General features: G+C 49.6%; 3 protein-coding genes across 7 annotated transcripts in view; 2 read left to right on the top strand and 1 right to left on the bottom strand.

Annotated features, from left to right (window-relative positions):
• The window catches only part of LOC123137281 (probable NOT transcription complex subunit VIP2), an 8784-nt gene extending 7852 nt beyond the window's left edge, over nucleotides 1-932 (bottom strand). For all 4 annotated transcript variants that reach the window (XM_044556976.1, XM_044556993.1, XM_044556987.1 and 1 more), the window contains exon 1: nucleotides 795-932. The gene's annotated coding sequence lies outside the window, so the exon portion shown is untranslated. The remainder of the gene's footprint in view (nucleotides 1-794) is intronic.
• Nucleotides 933-1033: 101 nt separating this feature from the next.
• LOC123137307 (protein KRTCAP2 homolog) lies at nucleotides 1034-9555 on the top strand. 2 transcript variants are annotated; one of them, XM_044557019.1, is made up of 5 exons: nucleotides 1034-1247; nucleotides 1345-1500; nucleotides 7986-8037; nucleotides 8115-8181; nucleotides 9226-9555. In XM_044557019.1, exons 2-5 carry the CDS (start codon nucleotides 1345-1347, stop codon nucleotides 9314-9316), a joined length of 366 nt encoding a protein of 121 aa, XP_044412954.1. In that variant the 5' UTR covers nucleotides 1034-1247; the 3' UTR covers nucleotides 9317-9555. The 2 variants fall into 2 exon arrangements, with proteins under 2 accessions (XP_044412954.1, XP_044412949.1); XM_044557014.1 differs by having other exon boundaries at nucleotides 1064-1247; nucleotides 1331-1500.
• Nucleotides 9556-11028: 1473 nt separating this feature from the next.
• LOC123137274 (leucine-rich repeat receptor protein kinase HPCA1) lies at nucleotides 11029-16637 on the top strand. The gene is made up of 19 exons (XM_044556972.1): nucleotides 11029-11475; nucleotides 11583-11706; nucleotides 11816-11887; nucleotides 12278-12352; nucleotides 12456-12527; nucleotides 12642-12803; nucleotides 12912-12983; nucleotides 13064-13135; nucleotides 13222-13290; nucleotides 13368-13436; nucleotides 13530-13604; nucleotides 13692-13763; nucleotides 13860-13994; nucleotides 14080-14555; nucleotides 14639-14797; nucleotides 14951-15090; nucleotides 15198-15417; nucleotides 15539-15771; nucleotides 15859-16637. The coding sequence occupies exons 1-19, from the start codon at nucleotides 11385-11387 to the stop codon at nucleotides 16363-16365; spliced, it is 2895 nt and encodes a 964-aa protein (XP_044412907.1). The 5' UTR covers nucleotides 11029-11384; the 3' UTR covers nucleotides 16366-16637.
• The last annotated feature ends 650 nt before the right edge of the window (nucleotides 16638-17287 follow it).

Genomic DNA, 17287 nt, shown 5'->3' with positions numbered 1-17287 from the left:
GAAATTAGGAGCATCACATGATTTGCCTAGTTTGGTGTCAATCTTATCTCCTTGTAGAAGCTAAAAACATTTCTGCACAACTATCCAAAATCTGAAGCTACCCCTGTTTTGTATCATGTGCTAAACTATAAACCTAACTCAGTAATACCAAAACCGACGATAAAATGCTGGTCACCAGTTGGATTGTACATTGAGAGCAGAAATATTGTTCCAACTACTTCGGGGAGAAAAGTTAACACTGCGGTTATGATGCTCCCACCAGCAAAAGGTTCCGTCCAGAAGAATTTACGGCCACGGCAACAGGGCAATGCATGCCCAGCTTGCCCAAGCTAATGTGTGTCATGCGGGCGAGCTTGAATCAAGCTCGCAAGCTCCCAATCACAGCTGCAGCACAAAAACAGCTAAAAAACCTACTTGCTGAGAACCAAAGCAATCGCGAGCATACAGCCACCCACACTCTCCAACAGATTGCTGACAAAAATCAAGCTACGCGCAAAAGCACAGAAGCAATCGGCAGCTCAGATTCCCCAGGCCCCAATCCAGGGTTGGTCCCGGCATCCGACCATCGGCACGAAAAGCGCCAGCGTCAAAATCGAATCTACTGGAATTCCAAAGCCACTCCACCCTCCAGCGAACCCACGGCCGACCGCGAGACCAAATGGCGGGGATCCAGAAGCAAGCGAGCCTGCCCCGCCCCGCCCCGCGCGCGCACGGCGGCGGCCACTCGCCGTCCTGCCCACGGGAAGGGAGGAGGGTTCTAGCAGGAGGTTCTGGAGAGGGAGAGCGGGAGAGACCTGACGAAGCGACGGCGGCCAGGCCCCGCGCGCGGATCTCTCCGCGTCGAGGCGCCGCGGCGGAGGAGGAGGACGGCGACGATGCGGGGAGCAGCAGAACGAGTGCGACCGGGGGGGAGGGGGGACGGATGGGGGAACGGAGCGGCGGACGGCGGTGCGCGTCCGCTTTCATCAGGCCCTAACCAACGGCCCATATGCGGCCCGGTAAGCAAACAAACATTCCAACCAAGCCGTCCATACGCCCGAAATGGGGCCCATCGGCCTCTGGGTCGTCGGCCCAATACGGCCTGCACCGTCGTCTCCTGGCGACGACGACTCGGCGGCGTGGTAGATCTCACCACACCACTCAGCTCGCGAGACCGGAGACGGACTGGGGGAAGAAGAAGCGGCAGCGCCAAAACCCTACTGCCCCCTCGCGCTGCCGCCTCAGATCTCCGATCCTACCCGGTCCAGGTGAGGATCTCCGTTCTCCTGATGATTTTGGTTCTTGGGTTGGGTGCGAGGTTGTTGATTTCGTTATCCGCTGGCTGTCGGAGATCTGGTGTCGCAGATGGCGAGCACGGGGCGGTCGATGCTGCTGTCGCTGCTGCTGTTCGCGGTGACGCTGTCGCTGCTGGAGATGTACCGGGGCTGGTTCGCCGCGTCCGAGCTCAAGACCATCGCCGGCGGATTCGTCAGCTCCCTCCTCTTCCTCCTCCTCCTCGCCGTGCGTCAATCCTCTCATCCCTCCCTTCCTTTCTGCTTCTTAATTAGTCGTGGTGGTGGATAAGCCCCTCTCACCTGATTGATAGTGTACTGATACTCGTAGGTTGTGGTTTTTTTCTCTCTAAAAAATGTTTAGGGTGTAGCAAATGGGCATGTGATTTGCAATGATTCTTGTATCCAGTGTAGCAACATTCAGCAGTGCAGGATAGAATTCTCGATCATGTGACGTCTGATAGCTAGTTTCTGCAGGTTTTATGTGTTCTTCAGCTTCAGTTTTGTGGACCTAGAGTAGCTTCACAAACAGAAAAATACCCTATCACATTGCTCTTCTATCTAAGATATAAATATCCCTTGATCCGAAACTTGCATTGCTCTGTTATGTAGGCTCAGTTGCCAATTACTTCCCACAATGTGAGCAATCATAAGTAGCAGCTAAGGTTGTGTTTGTCTAGTATTACCTCCGTCCCAAAATTCTTGTCTTAGATTTGTCTAGATACAGACGAGAAAGTATTTGTCTCCAGCTGGAGCCATGAAGAGTTGACTTCTCAAATCCAACAATCTTGGAGACATAAGCTTGTTTGTTCTAATATATTAAGCTCCTGAAGTATAATTGACGTTGTGGTAAAATATGTTGAACCGGTATGGGCCCTAGCCCATCAAGATCTGTCTCTTGGGCCCAAGCCCATGAGAGGTGCTGACCTAGAAGAGGAGCCCCTCTTCCCCCTGCCCCAGATAGAGCCGCCACATCCAAGACACACACTTACGCAGGCAACAAGACAGGAGGGGAGGCGCTGTGTGAAGGTACCCTTCTCCCGATTCAACATGGTATCGAGCCAGGCGACGAAGGTGGCGGCGTAGTCCCTCGCTGGAGAGGCGGCGGTGGGGCCCAGCGGGGTCAGGCGAGAAAGGAGGCTCGTGCGTGCGTGAGGCGGCGGGTCTGTTGTGGTGCGCGCGGCGGCGGCTGGGCTGGGCTCGAGGAGCTGCAACGCGGCCGGGAGGGAGCTGCTTCCTCTTGTCCTGCTTCGTGTCCCTGGGGTGGCTAGCTGCGAAGGGGGCGGCCGAGGAGGGCTGCTGCGGGCTGTGCAGGCGGCTGCGGCGGGAAGAAGAGGAGGAGGAGGAAGAAGGCGGCAGCGGATTTGGGCTGCGTGCGAGTCAGGCTGAGGCGGGGAGCTGCTGCTGTTGGTGCTGCTGAACAGAGGAGGATCTGCAGCAGCTGCTGCTGCCTTGTGCTATTCCTGGGAGCTTGCTGAGCTGCTGGTGTTGTGGTGGTGGTGGTGGTGCTCCTTGGAAAAAAGACTCTCCGAGGCTGAGTTTTGCTGTTGCTGCTCATCCCGCCAAACGATGGCTGAACCAACTGGTCTTGCCGAGGCTTTGGAGAAGCTCGCTAAGATCCTCGCGGAGTCCAACTCTGGGGCCATCGTTCCTCGACAGGAAGTGGCTCAAAAGCTTGAAATGTCGCCCCTGGACATGAAGCTAGAGGGGGCAACAAATTATTTGAGCTGGTCCAGAAGGGCTTTGTGGGCTGTGGAGCAGAAGGAGCTTGATGGATATTTGTTGGGCACCGTTGTAGAACCAAGGGACACGAGTAGTGCAGAGGGCAAGAGGTGGAAGGTCATCCACTCTGTACTTATGGTGTGGTTGTTGAACTCCGTGGTGCCCTCCATTGGACGCTCTGTGGAGGGGCTATCCTCACCTGCTGAGATATGGAAGATTCTGTCCACTCAATACTCTGGCAAGGGCAATGTCATGCTCATTGCTCAGATTGAGGACAAGATTAGGTTGCTGCGTCAAGATGATGGCATGTCAGTGATGACATACGTGGCAGAACTGCAGGCTCTGTGGGCTGACCAGGATAACTGTGATCCCTTGGAACTCTATGATGCGGCTTCAATAGAGTCAGGCCATAAGTGGATGGCACGTAGGCGTGTGCTGAAATTTTTGGCTGGCCTCAAAGGTTGCTTTGATGGCAGGAAGGCTTCCCTGTTGCACCAACCTAGTCTGCCTACCATTCCTGAGGCTATTGCAGCGATGACTCAAGAGGAGGTGCGCCTATCCCTTGAGCATGCAGCCATGAAGGTTGTGCCAGCTTCGACATTTGCAGTCACTGAGCGCATGGAGTGGGGAGATCCCACCAAATGTCATATCTGTGGGGAGGTAGGTCACTGGAAGAGAGAATGTCCAACTCGTGGCAGAGGCAGGGGATATAACAGAGGGGGAGCAGGCAGAGGTAGAAGTGCTCGAGGCAGAGGTGGATACTCAGAGACCTCATGGAGCCAGGCTTCTAGAGGTAGAGGTGGCTACTCAGGACACTCAGGGGGTCAGCGGGCTCACATGGCCGTTGCAGGAGACACTGGGACGTCCAAAGGCAAAGATGTAGATGATGTTGCCTATGGAGACTTTGCTCACTGGGCCTCCACTGATGAAGGTAATCCGGAAAGAGCATCTCTTGCTACTAATGAGAGTGCTCCAGAGTGGGTTCTTGACTCTGGAGCATCTAAGCATGTTGCTAGTAACTCATGTGTGTTCGAATCTTACACTAAGCATCCTCTCTCTCACACGGGCACTATACAAACGGCTGATGGCACAAAACAACCAGTCATCGGGGTTGGTACATAAAGTGTACTCCGACCATTTCCCTATCGTCAGTTTTACATGTGCCAGCCTTTCCTGTCAATTTGGTCTCTTTCAGTGCACTCATTGATCAAATGGACTGTCGTGTGATCCTTGACAAGTTCGGTTGCTTGATTCAGGAGCGACAGACGAGCCAGACGGTTGGGACTGGCACCAGGCGTAGGGGGCTCTGGTACATGGACCAGGAGGTGCAGCCAGACTTGGTGTGTGCTGTGACCATGGAGGATAAGGAGAAGCAGGCGATGATCCATCATTGTAGGATGGGGCATGTATCTTTTGATAAGATGAGTAGAATATTTCCGGATGTTATGTGTGGCATAGGCAAAGGCAAGCTGACATGCGATGCTTGTGAATATGCAAAACACACACGGGCCTCATATGTGAGTAAGGGGCTCAGGAGCATATCTCCTTTTATGCTTATTCATTTGGATGTATGGACTAGCCCAGTGGTGTCAATGAATGGGAAGAAGTATTTTGCTACCTTTATTGACTGCTATTCTCGCATGACTTGGATTTACTTGATGCGTCACAAGGATGAGGTGTTTAGCTGTTTTCAGAACTTCCATGCTCTTGTAAAGAACCAGTTTCAGGTACAGGTCAAGGTGCTCAGGACGGACAATGGAACGGAGTATGTGAACAACATTTTTGGGGCTTTCATGGCTGACCATGGGATTCTTCATCAAACTTCATGTCCGGACACCCCCCCTCAGAATGGAGTGGCCGAACGGAAGAATCGTCATGTTCTTGAGGTTGCTCGGTCGTTGATGTTTACCATGAATGTGCCTAAGTTCTTGTGGGATGATGCAGTTATGACAGCCACATACTTGATCAACCGAACACCTTCCAGGATACTTGGCATGAAATCTCCGTCTGAGTTGATCATTGGAGATAATAAGTTTGTTGTTCCCCCAAAGTTGTTTGGCAGTACCTGCTTTGTTCGTGATCACCGACCATCTGTTGGCAAGCTTGATTCTCGGGCAGTGAAGTGTGTCTTTCTGGGATACTCGTCTAGTCAGCAGGGGTATAAATGTTGGTGTCCCTCTGAAAAACGCAGGTTTGTAAGTATGGACGTTACATTCAGGGAGTCTGAGCCATTCTATGGTGAGCCGACGGATCTCAGTCTGTTGTTTGCAGAGCTTGACCACCTACACCCTGTGCATGATGGTCAAGAGGGGGAGAAGGATGTGTCTCATACTCACGGTGATCCTGTGGACATTAACACTGATAATGATGTGCAGGCTCAGGTTCAACCAATAGTGGGTACAATTCCGGTTAGTACCATCACTGATCATGATGTGCGGGCTCATGCCGAGCCAACTGTCGATACACTTAAGATTGGTGCTCTCCAGGTTCCTGTTCGGGATCGATGGCAGACGAATACCCTGGTGTACTCTCGGCGGCAACCACAAGTGCAGGGGGAGCAGCAAGGCAGGGAGGCAAGAGTGCAGGGGGAGCAGCAAGGCAGTGAGGCAAGAGTGCAGGGGGAGCAGCAAGGCAGTGAGGCAAGCTCATCTGACACAGTGGAGCTGCCCATTGCATTGCGAAAACCTACACGTGAAGCGGCAAGGAAGGGTGAGGTAGCAAGGAAGGCTCTGCCAAAGGATGATGCTTGTGATGACCTTGATATTGGCAATTTTGTGTCTTACAAGGCTTTGTCACCTTCATATAAGGCGTTTGTTGCCTCTCTGCAAACTGTGTCTATCCCTAGGGATTGGAAGGCTGCAAAGCAAGATCCGAAGTGGCGTGAATCGATGATAGAGGAGTTAGAAGCATTGAAAAAAAACAAGACATGGGTGCTAACCACATTGCCGGCAGGAAAGAAAGCAGTGAGTTGTAAGTGGATTTTTACTGTGAAGCAGAATCCTGAGGGCAAGGTGGAACGGTATAAGGCTAGATTGGTTGCCAGAGGATATAGTCAAACTTATGGAGTTGACTATGATGAGACATTTGCTCCAGTTGCAAAGATGAACACGGTACGGGTATTAGTCTCGTGTGCTGCAAACTTTGGGTGGAAATTGCACCAGTTAGATGTCAAGAATGCCTTCTTACATGGTGACTTGAAAGAAGAGGTATACATGGAGATACCGCCAGGTTTTGGCACAGAACAGACTACGGGGAAGGTATGCAGGCTGAAGAAATCCTTGTATGGTCTGAAGCAATCGCCGAGGGCATGGTTTGATAGGTTCAGACGAGCTGTTTGGAATATGGGGTATGGCCAATGTAATGGTGACCACACGGTGTTTTATAGACACACTAATAAGAAGATCACCATTGTTGCAGTGTATGTTGATGATATCATCATCACTGGAGATGATGAGGAGGAAATAAAGAGAGTGAAGGGGTGTCTGAGCAAGGAGTTTGAGGTAAAAGACTTAGGAAATCTAAAGTACTTCCTTGGCATAGAAGTGGCCCGGACAGAGAAGGGAATATCTTTGTGCCAACGAAAATACACCTTGGATCTTTTGAGTGACATGGGCATGATGGGATGTCGTGCAGCCCCTACTCCAATTGAACAAAATCATCAAGTAACAGCACAATCAGGTGAGCTAGTGAATAAGGAAGATTATCAGAAGCTGGTTGGGAGGTTATTGTACTTGTGTCATACTAGGCCTGACATTACGTATGCCGTGGGGGTGGTGAGCAGATACATGCATGAACCAAGGAGAGGGCATCTTGATATTGTTCACAGAATCCTGAGATACTTGAAGGGGACTCCGGGTAAAGGGTTGTGGTTTGCGAAGAGTGGACATCTAGAGGTGGATGGCTATAGTGACTCTGATTGGGCTAGCTGTCAAGATGATAGACGATCAACTTCAGGTTACTGTGTGTTTGTGGGAGGAAATTTGGTGTCATGGAGAAGCAAGAAACAGAATGTTGTGTCTAGATCAACAGCAGAAGCTGAATATAGAGCATTATCTCAAGGATTGTGTGATATGCTCTGGGTGAAGCACCTACTATGCGAGTTGAAACTCTTGAGGAAGGGACCCTTAAGGGTGTGGTGTGACAATCAGTCAGCTATAGCCATTGCTAATAACCCAGTTCAACATGATAGGACGAAGCATGTGGAAATTGATCGCTTCTTCATTAAAGAGAAACTTGATGCTGGGATCATCAACCTTACTCATGTCAGCTCTGGGCAGCAGTTTGCAGATTGCTTGACAAAGGGACTGGGAACAAAGGACTGTAACTTGGCGTGTGACAAGATGGGGATGATAGACATCTACCACCCATCTTGAGGGGGAGTGTTGAACCGGTATGGGCCCTAGCCCATCAAGATCTGTCTCTTGGGCCCAAGCCCATGAGAGGTGCTGACCTAGAAGAGGAGCCCCTCTTCCCCCTGCCCCAGATAGAGCCGCCACATCCAAGACACACACTTACGCAGGCAACAAGACAGGAGGGGAGGCGCTGTGTGAAGGTACCCTTCTCCCGATTCAACAAAATATTTAGGTATATAGTACTAAAAAGTTATGACCAGTGACAAGCCTTAATTGTGGTAGTTTTGTGGGTTCATGTCACTTTAAATCCGCCGAAGACACCAAAGGGGACCTTGTTTTTGTATTGGAATCCACTCTGGCTTCAACATGGCGAAGCATTTCCTAAACCCCAAAACCCCCACAGATGGCTATACATAAGTTTATCTTTTGTCAGTTTTGTTTTCTGTAACGAGAAAATAGTGAAAGCAGACCCAACTAGGAAGCATGCATGCTATATACATTTGACTGACACCCTTGTATGGTTTTGTGTTCTAAATAGGAATGATGATTTCTGTAGTCGTCATTTCCTTTATGAGCAAACAACAATTATTACTTTGCTGCATAGATTTTTTTAATGTGCTAACTAGAGCAAGTTTTGCAGTTTATCGGTAATTACCAAGAAGCTAGTGGTGTTAGAACTGGGTGGGGTGCAGGTATATACTTCATTCTCATGTTTTCTCTCATTTTTGAACTTGAACCATCTGTCATCATTTCTGTTCTTTTCATGCAGTTGTTGTAGCAGAACTTGTTGCTCTTATTGTAGCTGGCACTGTCCACCGCGTTTGCATCACAACATGGTATGATTCCTTTAACATACTTCGCCAATTCTTTGTTCAAGTCGTTAATAGTTGTATGGTCCCATGATAGAACTGATAGACCTTGATGATTCCTTGTTCAGAAATGCTAATCTTAGATGTGCTAATGGAATTATGCTTATGAATTTTTTATTTCCTCGTGTTTGCAATAGTAGATGGGAATATAAGGTAACGAATACATACAAAGTTTAGTGTGCTGGTACTGTAAATAACACCTTAAGCTTTTGCATGTTGCTAAGAACTGTATTAGATTAGACAATACTCTCCGTATAACAGCATTGCCAACTGTAGGTTACCTATTGTTTGATGTTGACAGTAGTTATAGGATGCATGATTAGCAGCTGAGCAAAATCCATCTAAATTAGTGATCCTTCTATAGCCTGTCAGATTAGAACGAGTTATTGTTGCATATACATATATACTTGTATGCGACAAAAGTTCCTCAGCTAGTCGGAAAAATTCTGTCACCCAACAATCATGATTAGCTAGGAGAGGAGCTAAAGTTATTCTGAAAATATTGTAATAATCACATTTTATAGTTATGTTGGCTGAAATTATTTGCTACATTCACCATGGTGTTGACATTCTGGTGCTCACATGGTCTGATAGAGCTTATATTATTGTGGTGCATTGTGAAGATCTTAGCTGACTTAGCTTATGTTAGTCTGGTACATGATGAAGAAGCTTAGCAGCCTTAGCTTATGTATACCCTGGTCACATGACGAGGCAGCATTTTCCAAGTGTTTTGTGTGTTGGACACATAGCAATCTACCAGTAAAGGAAGCCTGGTTGGCACCAACACAATGATGCTAGTGACTATCCCCCTTGAAGGATCTAGAAAGGGCAGGGCACCATTTACAAAAACAAATATATCAAGAGTTCTGCCATTTAAGTAACTTAAGATCTGTCTTTTCCGTATTATGCTCATTTTGCTGCTTTTACCTTTTTCCGATGATTACTTGGTGCCACAGTTCCTCATGAACTATCTGACTTGCTTATTTTGTTGCTTGCTCCACGTGGCCGCAGCTTCCTATTCTCTGCCGGGATCCTTTACGAGGTCGACAAGCTCTCCGGGATGATCCTCGCGAGGAGCGAGTCCAAGGCGAGGCGGTACTGAGGGCACAACACATGTTTTATGTAAGGTTGACCTGTTTTGTAGATGGAATCAGAAACTAATGTGCACACCCTCCTCCATCAGACTCCTCAACCCAATCAGCGTTTTCTTTTCTTGCGAGGCATATATAGAACTGGAACCCTGGGCACTCGCCCGCCGTGTTTGCTAGCTGAGACGTCACATTTTGATTTTAGTCTGAAATCACAGCCTTGTTGACCAGGTAATTATCCCTGTTAACCATCTGCCCCGGTTTGCGATTTGGATGATTTTCGCGTCGCCGCCGCCGTGTTGCGCGTATCGAAAACGTTGCTTGCTTGGTTAGCATTGTGTATTATTTGTGGAGCATGTTTTTTAAAGGGTTTATTACGGGTTAGTCCATGCTATAATATTATTAGTAGTATGAAGCACGATGCAAGTTTACCACTATGCATGAAACTGTCAAAGGTAGAACCATCGAGGATTAATTCTCCGTGGCCTGTGCCTGCCTGCGTCCGTGGTGACGAGGGCCGACGTGCCCCCGTGCGTGGTATGCCGGGACCAGTTCCTGGCTGCCATTTTACCGCCGCCAAGGAGGCGGGAGGCTGGAGCTGCGGAAGGCGAAGGAAGTACAGTCCGGTGGCCGGCGACCCACATCGAAGTCTCTGCGCTAGGGGAGAGAGCGAGGCCTCGACGGGGACACCGGATTTGGAGGGGATGGAGGAGCGGAGCACGCGTGCAGGCAGGCTGGCTGTTGTTCTCTGACCAGGAGCAGGTCACTGACCGGGGCTCACGTCCACTCTCCCTCAACTTGCAGGCCGTACACGCATTCATACGCCTCTCTGCCTCCTGGATGGTGAGAGAAATACATGCAATGCATATGAATACGTCGAGGATGCACATTCGATCCAGTTGCAGAGCCCGGCCTCAACTGTTCCAATCAATAAGAGACCGAGGCTTGGATATAGAAAGTCGCCGTCGACGTCGCCATCAGCCACTACTACCCCGGGACCCGACGCTGGCATTAAAAATCGTCAGCCCACGAGCTAAACAACAAACATAAACACCGTACCCGGCCGGAGGACTGCCGGACGGACGATGGATAGATAGATCGATCCAGCCACCTGCCGGGCCAACCGATTGGCCCTCATCCCAGTTGCATCATGATGCATGCCCCTTCCCCTGCCGCTAGAAAGGTCGATGCCCTTTCAATTGTCAACCACCCGGGGATGTTTTCCTCGGCGTATAAACTAATCTCCACAAACACGACGCACTCAAAGGCTGGTCGTTGGATTTTTAAGCCGATGGCCGGGCGAGCACCCAGACCAGACCACTAGCTAGCCACGGATAAAAGAATGAGCAGCTAATTAAGACGACGACGGCAACGCCTACGCGCAAATCATGCAACTGCAACCGGGCGCGGAGCTGGAACTGGGTGTCCGGCGGCGATGGCTACAGGCCACCAGCAGGTCGTCGTCCCACGGCCATGGGGATCTTTCTAATTTTCCCGAGAAAACTTCTGATGGGAATTTAAATTTTGTTCTTGTCCCGAGAAAACTTCTAATTTTCATTGAGGATTTGAATATGCATAAAAAGATGGTGGAAATGCGCAGTCCGCTCTCGTCCCTCTTTCCTCCCGGCCGCTCGGCGCGGTTAGTTTGACCAACGTGGCGCAGTGCAAACCCGGCTGTCTTGTCTGAACGCGTGCGTCTTATCAATCGCTCGCCTCGCCTCGCCTCGCCTTGCCCCCGGGTGGGTTGACCTCTTCCCTCCTCCGCGCTGCGTCGGGGAAGAAGCAAGCAGGCTGCTGGCGTTGGGTTGGTAGGATTTATACGCCCTGCCGTGCCCGCCTCCTTCCCGTCTCCGACTTTTGCCAGAGAGATAGAGAGAGAGAGAGAGCGCGCCAGAGTTTCCAGCCGACGACCAGAGGAGCCAGCCAGGTAGACGATAGGCAAAGGGCAAGAAGCGCGGCGGCGCTCTGCTCGCTCCGGCGAAAGTGCGTGCTTCCGGCCGGGCGAGGCTCCGGCAAGTGGTCGAGTCAGGCGCCCACCCTTGTCCCTGTCCCGTCCGTCGTGGACTGGCCCGTGGATAGAGAATGGACGCGGCGACGCGGCGGGCGCGGCTGCTCCTGCTGCTGGTGGCAGCCACCGTGCCGGCGGGGCTCTGCCAGACCAACCCGGACGACGGTCAGTCAGCCAAAAAGCTCCGTTCCATTTCATTTCACGCCTCTCCGCCCAACCCAGCTGAGCTGAGCTGAACTTGTTTGTTGTGTGTGGTTTTTTTGCCGGGGCAGTCGCGGCGCTCCGGGCGGTGATGGGCGCGTGGAGCAACTACCCGTCGAGCTGGAACTCCGGCGACCCCTGCGGCGCCCCGTGGGACGGGATCATGTGCGCCGGCAACGGGAGGGTCACGTCGCTGTGAGTGGAGTACAATCAAATCGATCGCGTCCCCCGGCCCGCAGCTCCTTCAACAGCCAAGTGTGTGCCTCATCTCATCATACCAATTTCCTCTGGTTTGTTTTTGCAGGCGGCTATCCAGCGTCAACATGCAGGGCACGCTCAGCGACAGCATCGGGCAGCTCAGCCAGCTCATGTTCCTGTAAGTTGTCGCCTCGCGTCGCCCACCATGAAATCGCTGCCTCCAAGCTGCCATTGTTCGGGCTATTGAACCAGTCAGAGCAGTTTTCCTTCTAGTTTATGAACTCTGCTTTCTTAAGAGAAGTCTGACCAAGTCCTGAAAAAAAATATAGAAAATGAGCAGACCAATTCAAGGTTACCATGTCTAAGTTTTGGTAGTTGGTTTTTCTTTTCAACTTTTTGATAGTTTGGCAGTGAACATGGATTAGGTAATATATTTGAAAATGAAGGAAAAGTAGAGATGCCTCAATTTAATATTGCATGGAACAAAATCTAGATGAGACTGTATGTAAAAGTTCTGAAGTCCTGCTGCTGATATGTGGACTCTCTAACACGAGCATTTGCATTGCAGTGACCTTTCGTTCAACAGTGGTCTCAGTGGTACGATCCCCGCTTCGATTGGGAACCTTGCGCAGCTTACGACACTGTAAGCGATGCATTAATTGATCATTGTTCTCAACCCTTCTGCTCCTGATGCAATAACAGTTGACCAAACAGACTTACTGAATCGCTTTCGATGTGCTTGTCAGGATCTTGGCTGGTTGCAGCTTCAGCGGGGGCATACCTAAAGAACTAGGCAACCTCCTGCAGATGACATTCCTGTAAGTAGCTAGCTTGATTCTAATGAAACTTCTCACATTCGCAAACTCCTCGTCTTATTTCTTTTGATTGGAGAGAAAAACTAACTGGTTCTGTTGAACGTTATCGATATATAGGGCACTGAATTCGAACAAGTTGACGGGCACAATACCTCCTCAGCTTGGCCTACTCTCAAAACTCTTCTGGCTAGATCTGGCAGATAATGCCATCACAGGAAGTGTCCCTATCTCAACAGGAACGACACCGGGCCTTGACCTTCTTACCAACACGAAGCACTTGTAAGTTTGATACTACTCTTTTTGTCTTGATCTATCAAGGAAGATCATCGGTTTGCAAGCACGTCTCTTCCGGTTGTTTCGTTGTTCTAAACTTTGATTGGTGGACAGCCATTTTAACAAGAACCAACTATCTGGAACGCTTACAGGCCTCTTCAAGCCTAATATGACCCTCATACACATGTAAGGGATTGCCAAACTTTCCAATTTATCTTATATCGATAAATATATCCTTCTAATATTTCTTTTCATTTTTTTTTCAGATTGTTTGATAGCAATCAGTTCACAGGCCCAATTCCGCGTGAGCTTGGAAGCATTACCTCGCTCCAAGTACTGTGAGTAGCTTCAGCACAATGAAACACACATTTTCCTCAAGAGTTGTTTTTATCACAATCGTTGACACATTTCTCGTCTTCGACAGCCGACTGGATAGGAACCAATTTGCAGGAGCAGTTCCTAACATCACCAACTTGGTCAACCTAAATGAGCTGTAAGTGTCTTACAAGACTAGTCAAGATAATATTTTTTTAGACTGGAGATACCTGTTACTGAAAATGCTTTCTGCAGGAACTTGGCAAGCAACAAGCTAACTGGATCACTGCCAAATCTCAGCAGCATGAACGTGTTAAATGTTGTGTAAGAACCTAACTATAATGCTTTCATGCTGCATTGCCCAGTGATATAAAACAATCTCGGAAAATACTGACTAGTCTGTGCTTTAATAACCAGGGATTTAAGCAACAACAGTTTTACCGCGTCAGTAATCCCAGGCTGGTTCACAAATCTAACAAATATTTCTTCAATGTGAGTTATCTTAAAAGGTTGACTCTCTAAAGCAACGATTTGTTTTGATGATGTCATACTTATCATGATATTCTTGTTATCACTCAGATCGATGTCTTCTGCGAGGCTCACTGGCGAGGTCCCCCAGGAACTCTTCAATTTGCCCCAGCTGCATGAAGTGTAATTTTTCTAGCAAACTATACTCATAGTAACTTCAATAAGAAAAGAAAAATAAGTCATTCTCATGTTCACGTGTTTGTATTGATGATGGTACAGTGTAATGAGCAAAAACCAGTTGAGCGGAACACTTACGATGCCAGGCAGCATCGGCACACAACTGCAAACCGTGGATTTCCAAGAAAACGTCATAGTTGATGTCGCTGGCATTTCAAACTACAAAAAGACACTGCTGTAAGATCCTAAAATGCTGGCCATTACTTCCTTTCTGCATGCATTCACTGACATGCCTCTGTTTTTTCTCAAAATCTGCATACAGGCTTGCCCTGAATCCAGTGTGCTCCGATAAACCCACTGTAGCATTCTGCACCGTCCAGAAACCGAACGTGATAGCATACAGCACTAGCATGGCCAAATGTAACACGGCACGTGGGTGCCAAAGTGGTCAGGATCAGAACCCTGCAAACTGCGGCTGCGCCTATTCGTACAATGGCAAGATGGTCTTCAGAGCGCCGTCCTTCAAGGATGTGTCGAGCACCGCTAACTTTCAGCAACTGGAGGAAACCCTCTGGAGGCTACTGAGTCTGCGTGAAGGTGCAGTTGTCCTGAACCGTATCCACTTCAACGAGGACAACTACCTCCAAGTTCAAGTGAGTCTGTTCCCGTCAACGGGGACGCTCTTCAACGTGTCTGAAGTGAGCCGCATTGGGTTTCTTCTCAGCAACCAGACCTACAAGCCACCGCCAATATTCGGGCCTTACTTCTTCATTGCAGATCCATATGTCCCCTTTATAGGTACTTGAGTTTCCCCTGTTTAAAATTGAAGATTTGAAGCAGCGTGGCGGTGTGAAACTAACTATTTAAACATTCTGTGTCAGTTGCTGGTGGCAAAAAATCGAAGTTCAGTACAGGTGCTGTTGCTGGAATCGCAGTGGCCGGTGGGGTTCTTGTGATCGCCCTCATTTTGGTGGGACTATTCGCTTTGCGACAGAAGAGAAGGAACAAGGAACTAAAAGAACGAAGCACCGACCCTTTTGGTAAGGATAAATATACAAACTGGTCTTGCAGTTTCTGTTATTATACCAGTAGCATCACTGTTGAACAATCTGTGATGAACTGAACATCCAAAAGCAACCATGACATGGACAATCAAGGTTGAAACTGATCTGATCATTTCTCTGAAATTCCAGCTTCGTGGGGGGCGACGCAGAAAGACAGCGGAGGAGCTCCACAGCTGAAAGGAGCGAGGTTCTTCTCCTTCGAGGAGCTGAAAAGCTGCACTGACAACTTTGCAGATAGCCATGAGATAGGCGCAGGAGGCTATGGAAAGGTAACAATTGAAAACCGCATCAGCTCATTTATCCATCTTATTCCTGAAAACAGTTGAAGCACAATTTAGCCAACCGCACTGGCTTACTCACTGTGATGTGTCAATAGGTGTACAAGGGAACACTCGTAGACGGAATACGGGTGGCGATAAAGCGGGCGCAGTCCGGGTCGATGCAGGGCGCGCCAGAGTTCAAGAACGAGATCGAGCTGCTGTCCCGGGTTCACCACAGGAACCTGGTGAGCTTGATCGGCTTCTGCTTCCAGCAAGGGGAGCAGATGTTGGTTTACGAGTTCGTCGCCGGTGGGACTCTCAGAGAGAACCTTGTTGGTAAGCACATCTGAATTACTGAGTCCCAAACCTCTCCACTGACAATGCCCCTGATCTACATTTGCGTTAGTTGTTTACCATTTCGCTTGTGCTCAAAATTGATGGAACTGCACGTTTGCAGTTAGAGGGACGTACCTGGGCTGGAAGAAGAGGCTGAGGATCGCGCTCGGGTCGGCGAGGGGGCTGGCGTACCTTCACGAGCTCGCCGACCCGCCGATCATCCACCGCGACATCAAGTCCACCAACATCCTCCTCGACGAGAACCTCAAAGCCAAGGTCGCCGACTTCGGGCTCTCCAAGCTCGTCGCCGACACTGAGAAGGGCCACGTCTCCACCCAAGTCAAAGGAACACTGGTAACGATCATAACCACTGCTACATTTTTCACCTCGATCAGTTGCTCGATATGATCTGCCAATTAATCATGTGTGCATTTTTGGCAGGGATATTTGGACCCGGAGTACTACATGACGCAGCAGCTGTCGGAGAAGAGCGACGTGTACAGCTTCGGGGTGGTGATGCTGGAGCTGGTGAGCGGGAGGCAGCCGATCGAGAAGGGGAAATACGTGGTGCGGGAGGTGAGGCAGGCCATCGACCCGGCCGACCGGGACTACTACGGCCTGCGCGCCATCGTCGACCCGGCGATCCGGGACGCCGCGCGGACGCCCGGGTTCCGGCGGTTCGTGCAGCTGGCGATGCAGTGCGTGGACGAGTCCGCGGCGGCGCGGCCCACCATGGGCACCGTCGTCAAGGAGGTGGAGGCCATGCTGCTCAACGAGCCCGACGGCGAGGGGTCCAACTCGGCCGGGTCGTCGGCCACCGAGTTCGACGGCGCGGGCAGGGGCGCGCCCTCGCACCCGTACAGCGACGTGGAGATCACCCGGTCGTCCTACGGCGGCGCCGGCGACGCGTCGGATTACATGCCCTACTTCGAGGTCAAGCCCAAATAAGAGTAGACGCATTGTACATTCATTTTGGGGTATAGAAAGTGTACATTTTTGTCCATGTTTCGATGCTTTCCGTTCCTTCTCGTGTCAGCTTGTGACGATGAATTGTACATTGATTTTTTTTTTGTACGTGTTGCGAGTGATGTGACTTGTGATGCATTATAGTATTAGATTCTTTGTTCATTGTATGCAAGTTTGTCTCTCTTGACATTCATTGTATGCAAGTTCATTGTTTACATTTCTCGCAAAAAAAAGTTCATTGTTTACATTGTCCATGTCATGGTTTTCCGTACCAAACATGATTACTCGGAGTCACGGCCTACACGTCTTTGATGTGCACTCAGATCATCTTCAACAGGCGCATGATCTTAGCAGCGCGCTGAAAAAATCGCCCTTTTTGCGCGCAAGCAGCCGGAACGGGCACTCCAGAAAAATCTTCTGGTCCGTTCATCAACTGTTGTAGCAGTATAAGAGCATCAAAGGTAACAAATTACATTCAGGTGACATATAAATCAACACTTGGCGTCACATTATATGACCTTCGATGCTATGCTCCGGAATCAAACCCAAATAGGGTAGTACATTTGGAGGTGTTTGGTACATTTTGGAGGCGTTTTATATTGGATACTTGGACAATTGTTTTTTTATAAGAAAATAAAAGATTTGCCCCGTTCATTAATTAAACAGAAGACGATTGATCAATTAATTGATGGAAAATCGGGCAACTGTTACAAACATGTCCTAATAGGTGACGAAGAAACAAGCCAGCAAGGCATGCAATACTTTTCAACTATTAAGCCCAACCACTGCCTCGACCCGTCTTTAGGGTTTCCTGCATCGACTAGCGAGGTGCGGCGCCTTTCTCACTCTGCTAGATCCATCCGCCTCCTCTCCCCTCCTCCTCCTCTCTCCATTTCTTTTGCGG

Source organism: Triticum aestivum, chromosome 1B (genome assembly GCF_018294505.1).
Source record: "Triticum aestivum cultivar Chinese Spring chromosome 1B, IWGSC CS RefSeq v2.1, whole genome shotgun sequence".
NCBI classification, from domain to species: Eukaryota; Viridiplantae; Streptophyta; class Magnoliopsida; order Poales; family Poaceae; genus Triticum; species Triticum aestivum.
This window is presented reverse-complemented; position numbering and strand designations above follow the sequence as displayed.

What these genes read in the sequence shown, in the direction of transcription:
- LOC123137307 (XM_044557019.1), top strand. Translation starts at nt 1,345, where the DNA reads ATGGCGAGCACGGGGCGGTCGATGCTGCTGTCGCTGCTGCTGTTCGCG. An exon ending in TCTTCCTCCTCCTCCTCGCC is followed by an intron (nt 1,501 to 7,985) that starts GTGCGTCAATCC and finishes CAAGTTTTGCAG; the next exon opens with TTTATCGGTAATTACCAAGA. An exon ending in CGCGTTTGCATCACAACATG is followed by an intron (nt 8,182 to 9,225) that starts GTATGATTCCTT and finishes ACGTGGCCGCAG; the next exon opens with CTTCCTATTCTCTGCCGGGA.
- LOC123137274 (XM_044556972.1), top strand. Translation starts at nt 11,385, where the DNA reads ATGGACGCGGCGACGCGGCGGGCGCGGCTGCTCCTGCTGCTGGTGGCA. An exon ending in CTTGCGCAGCTTACGACACT is followed by an intron (nt 12,353 to 12,455) that starts GTAAGCGATGCA and finishes TGTGCTTGTCAG; the next exon opens with GATCTTGGCTGGTTGCAGCT. An exon ending in TCCATATGTCCCCTTTATAG is followed by an intron (nt 14,556 to 14,638) that starts GTACTTGAGTTT and finishes ATTCTGTGTCAG; the next exon opens with TTGCTGGTGGCAAAAAATCG.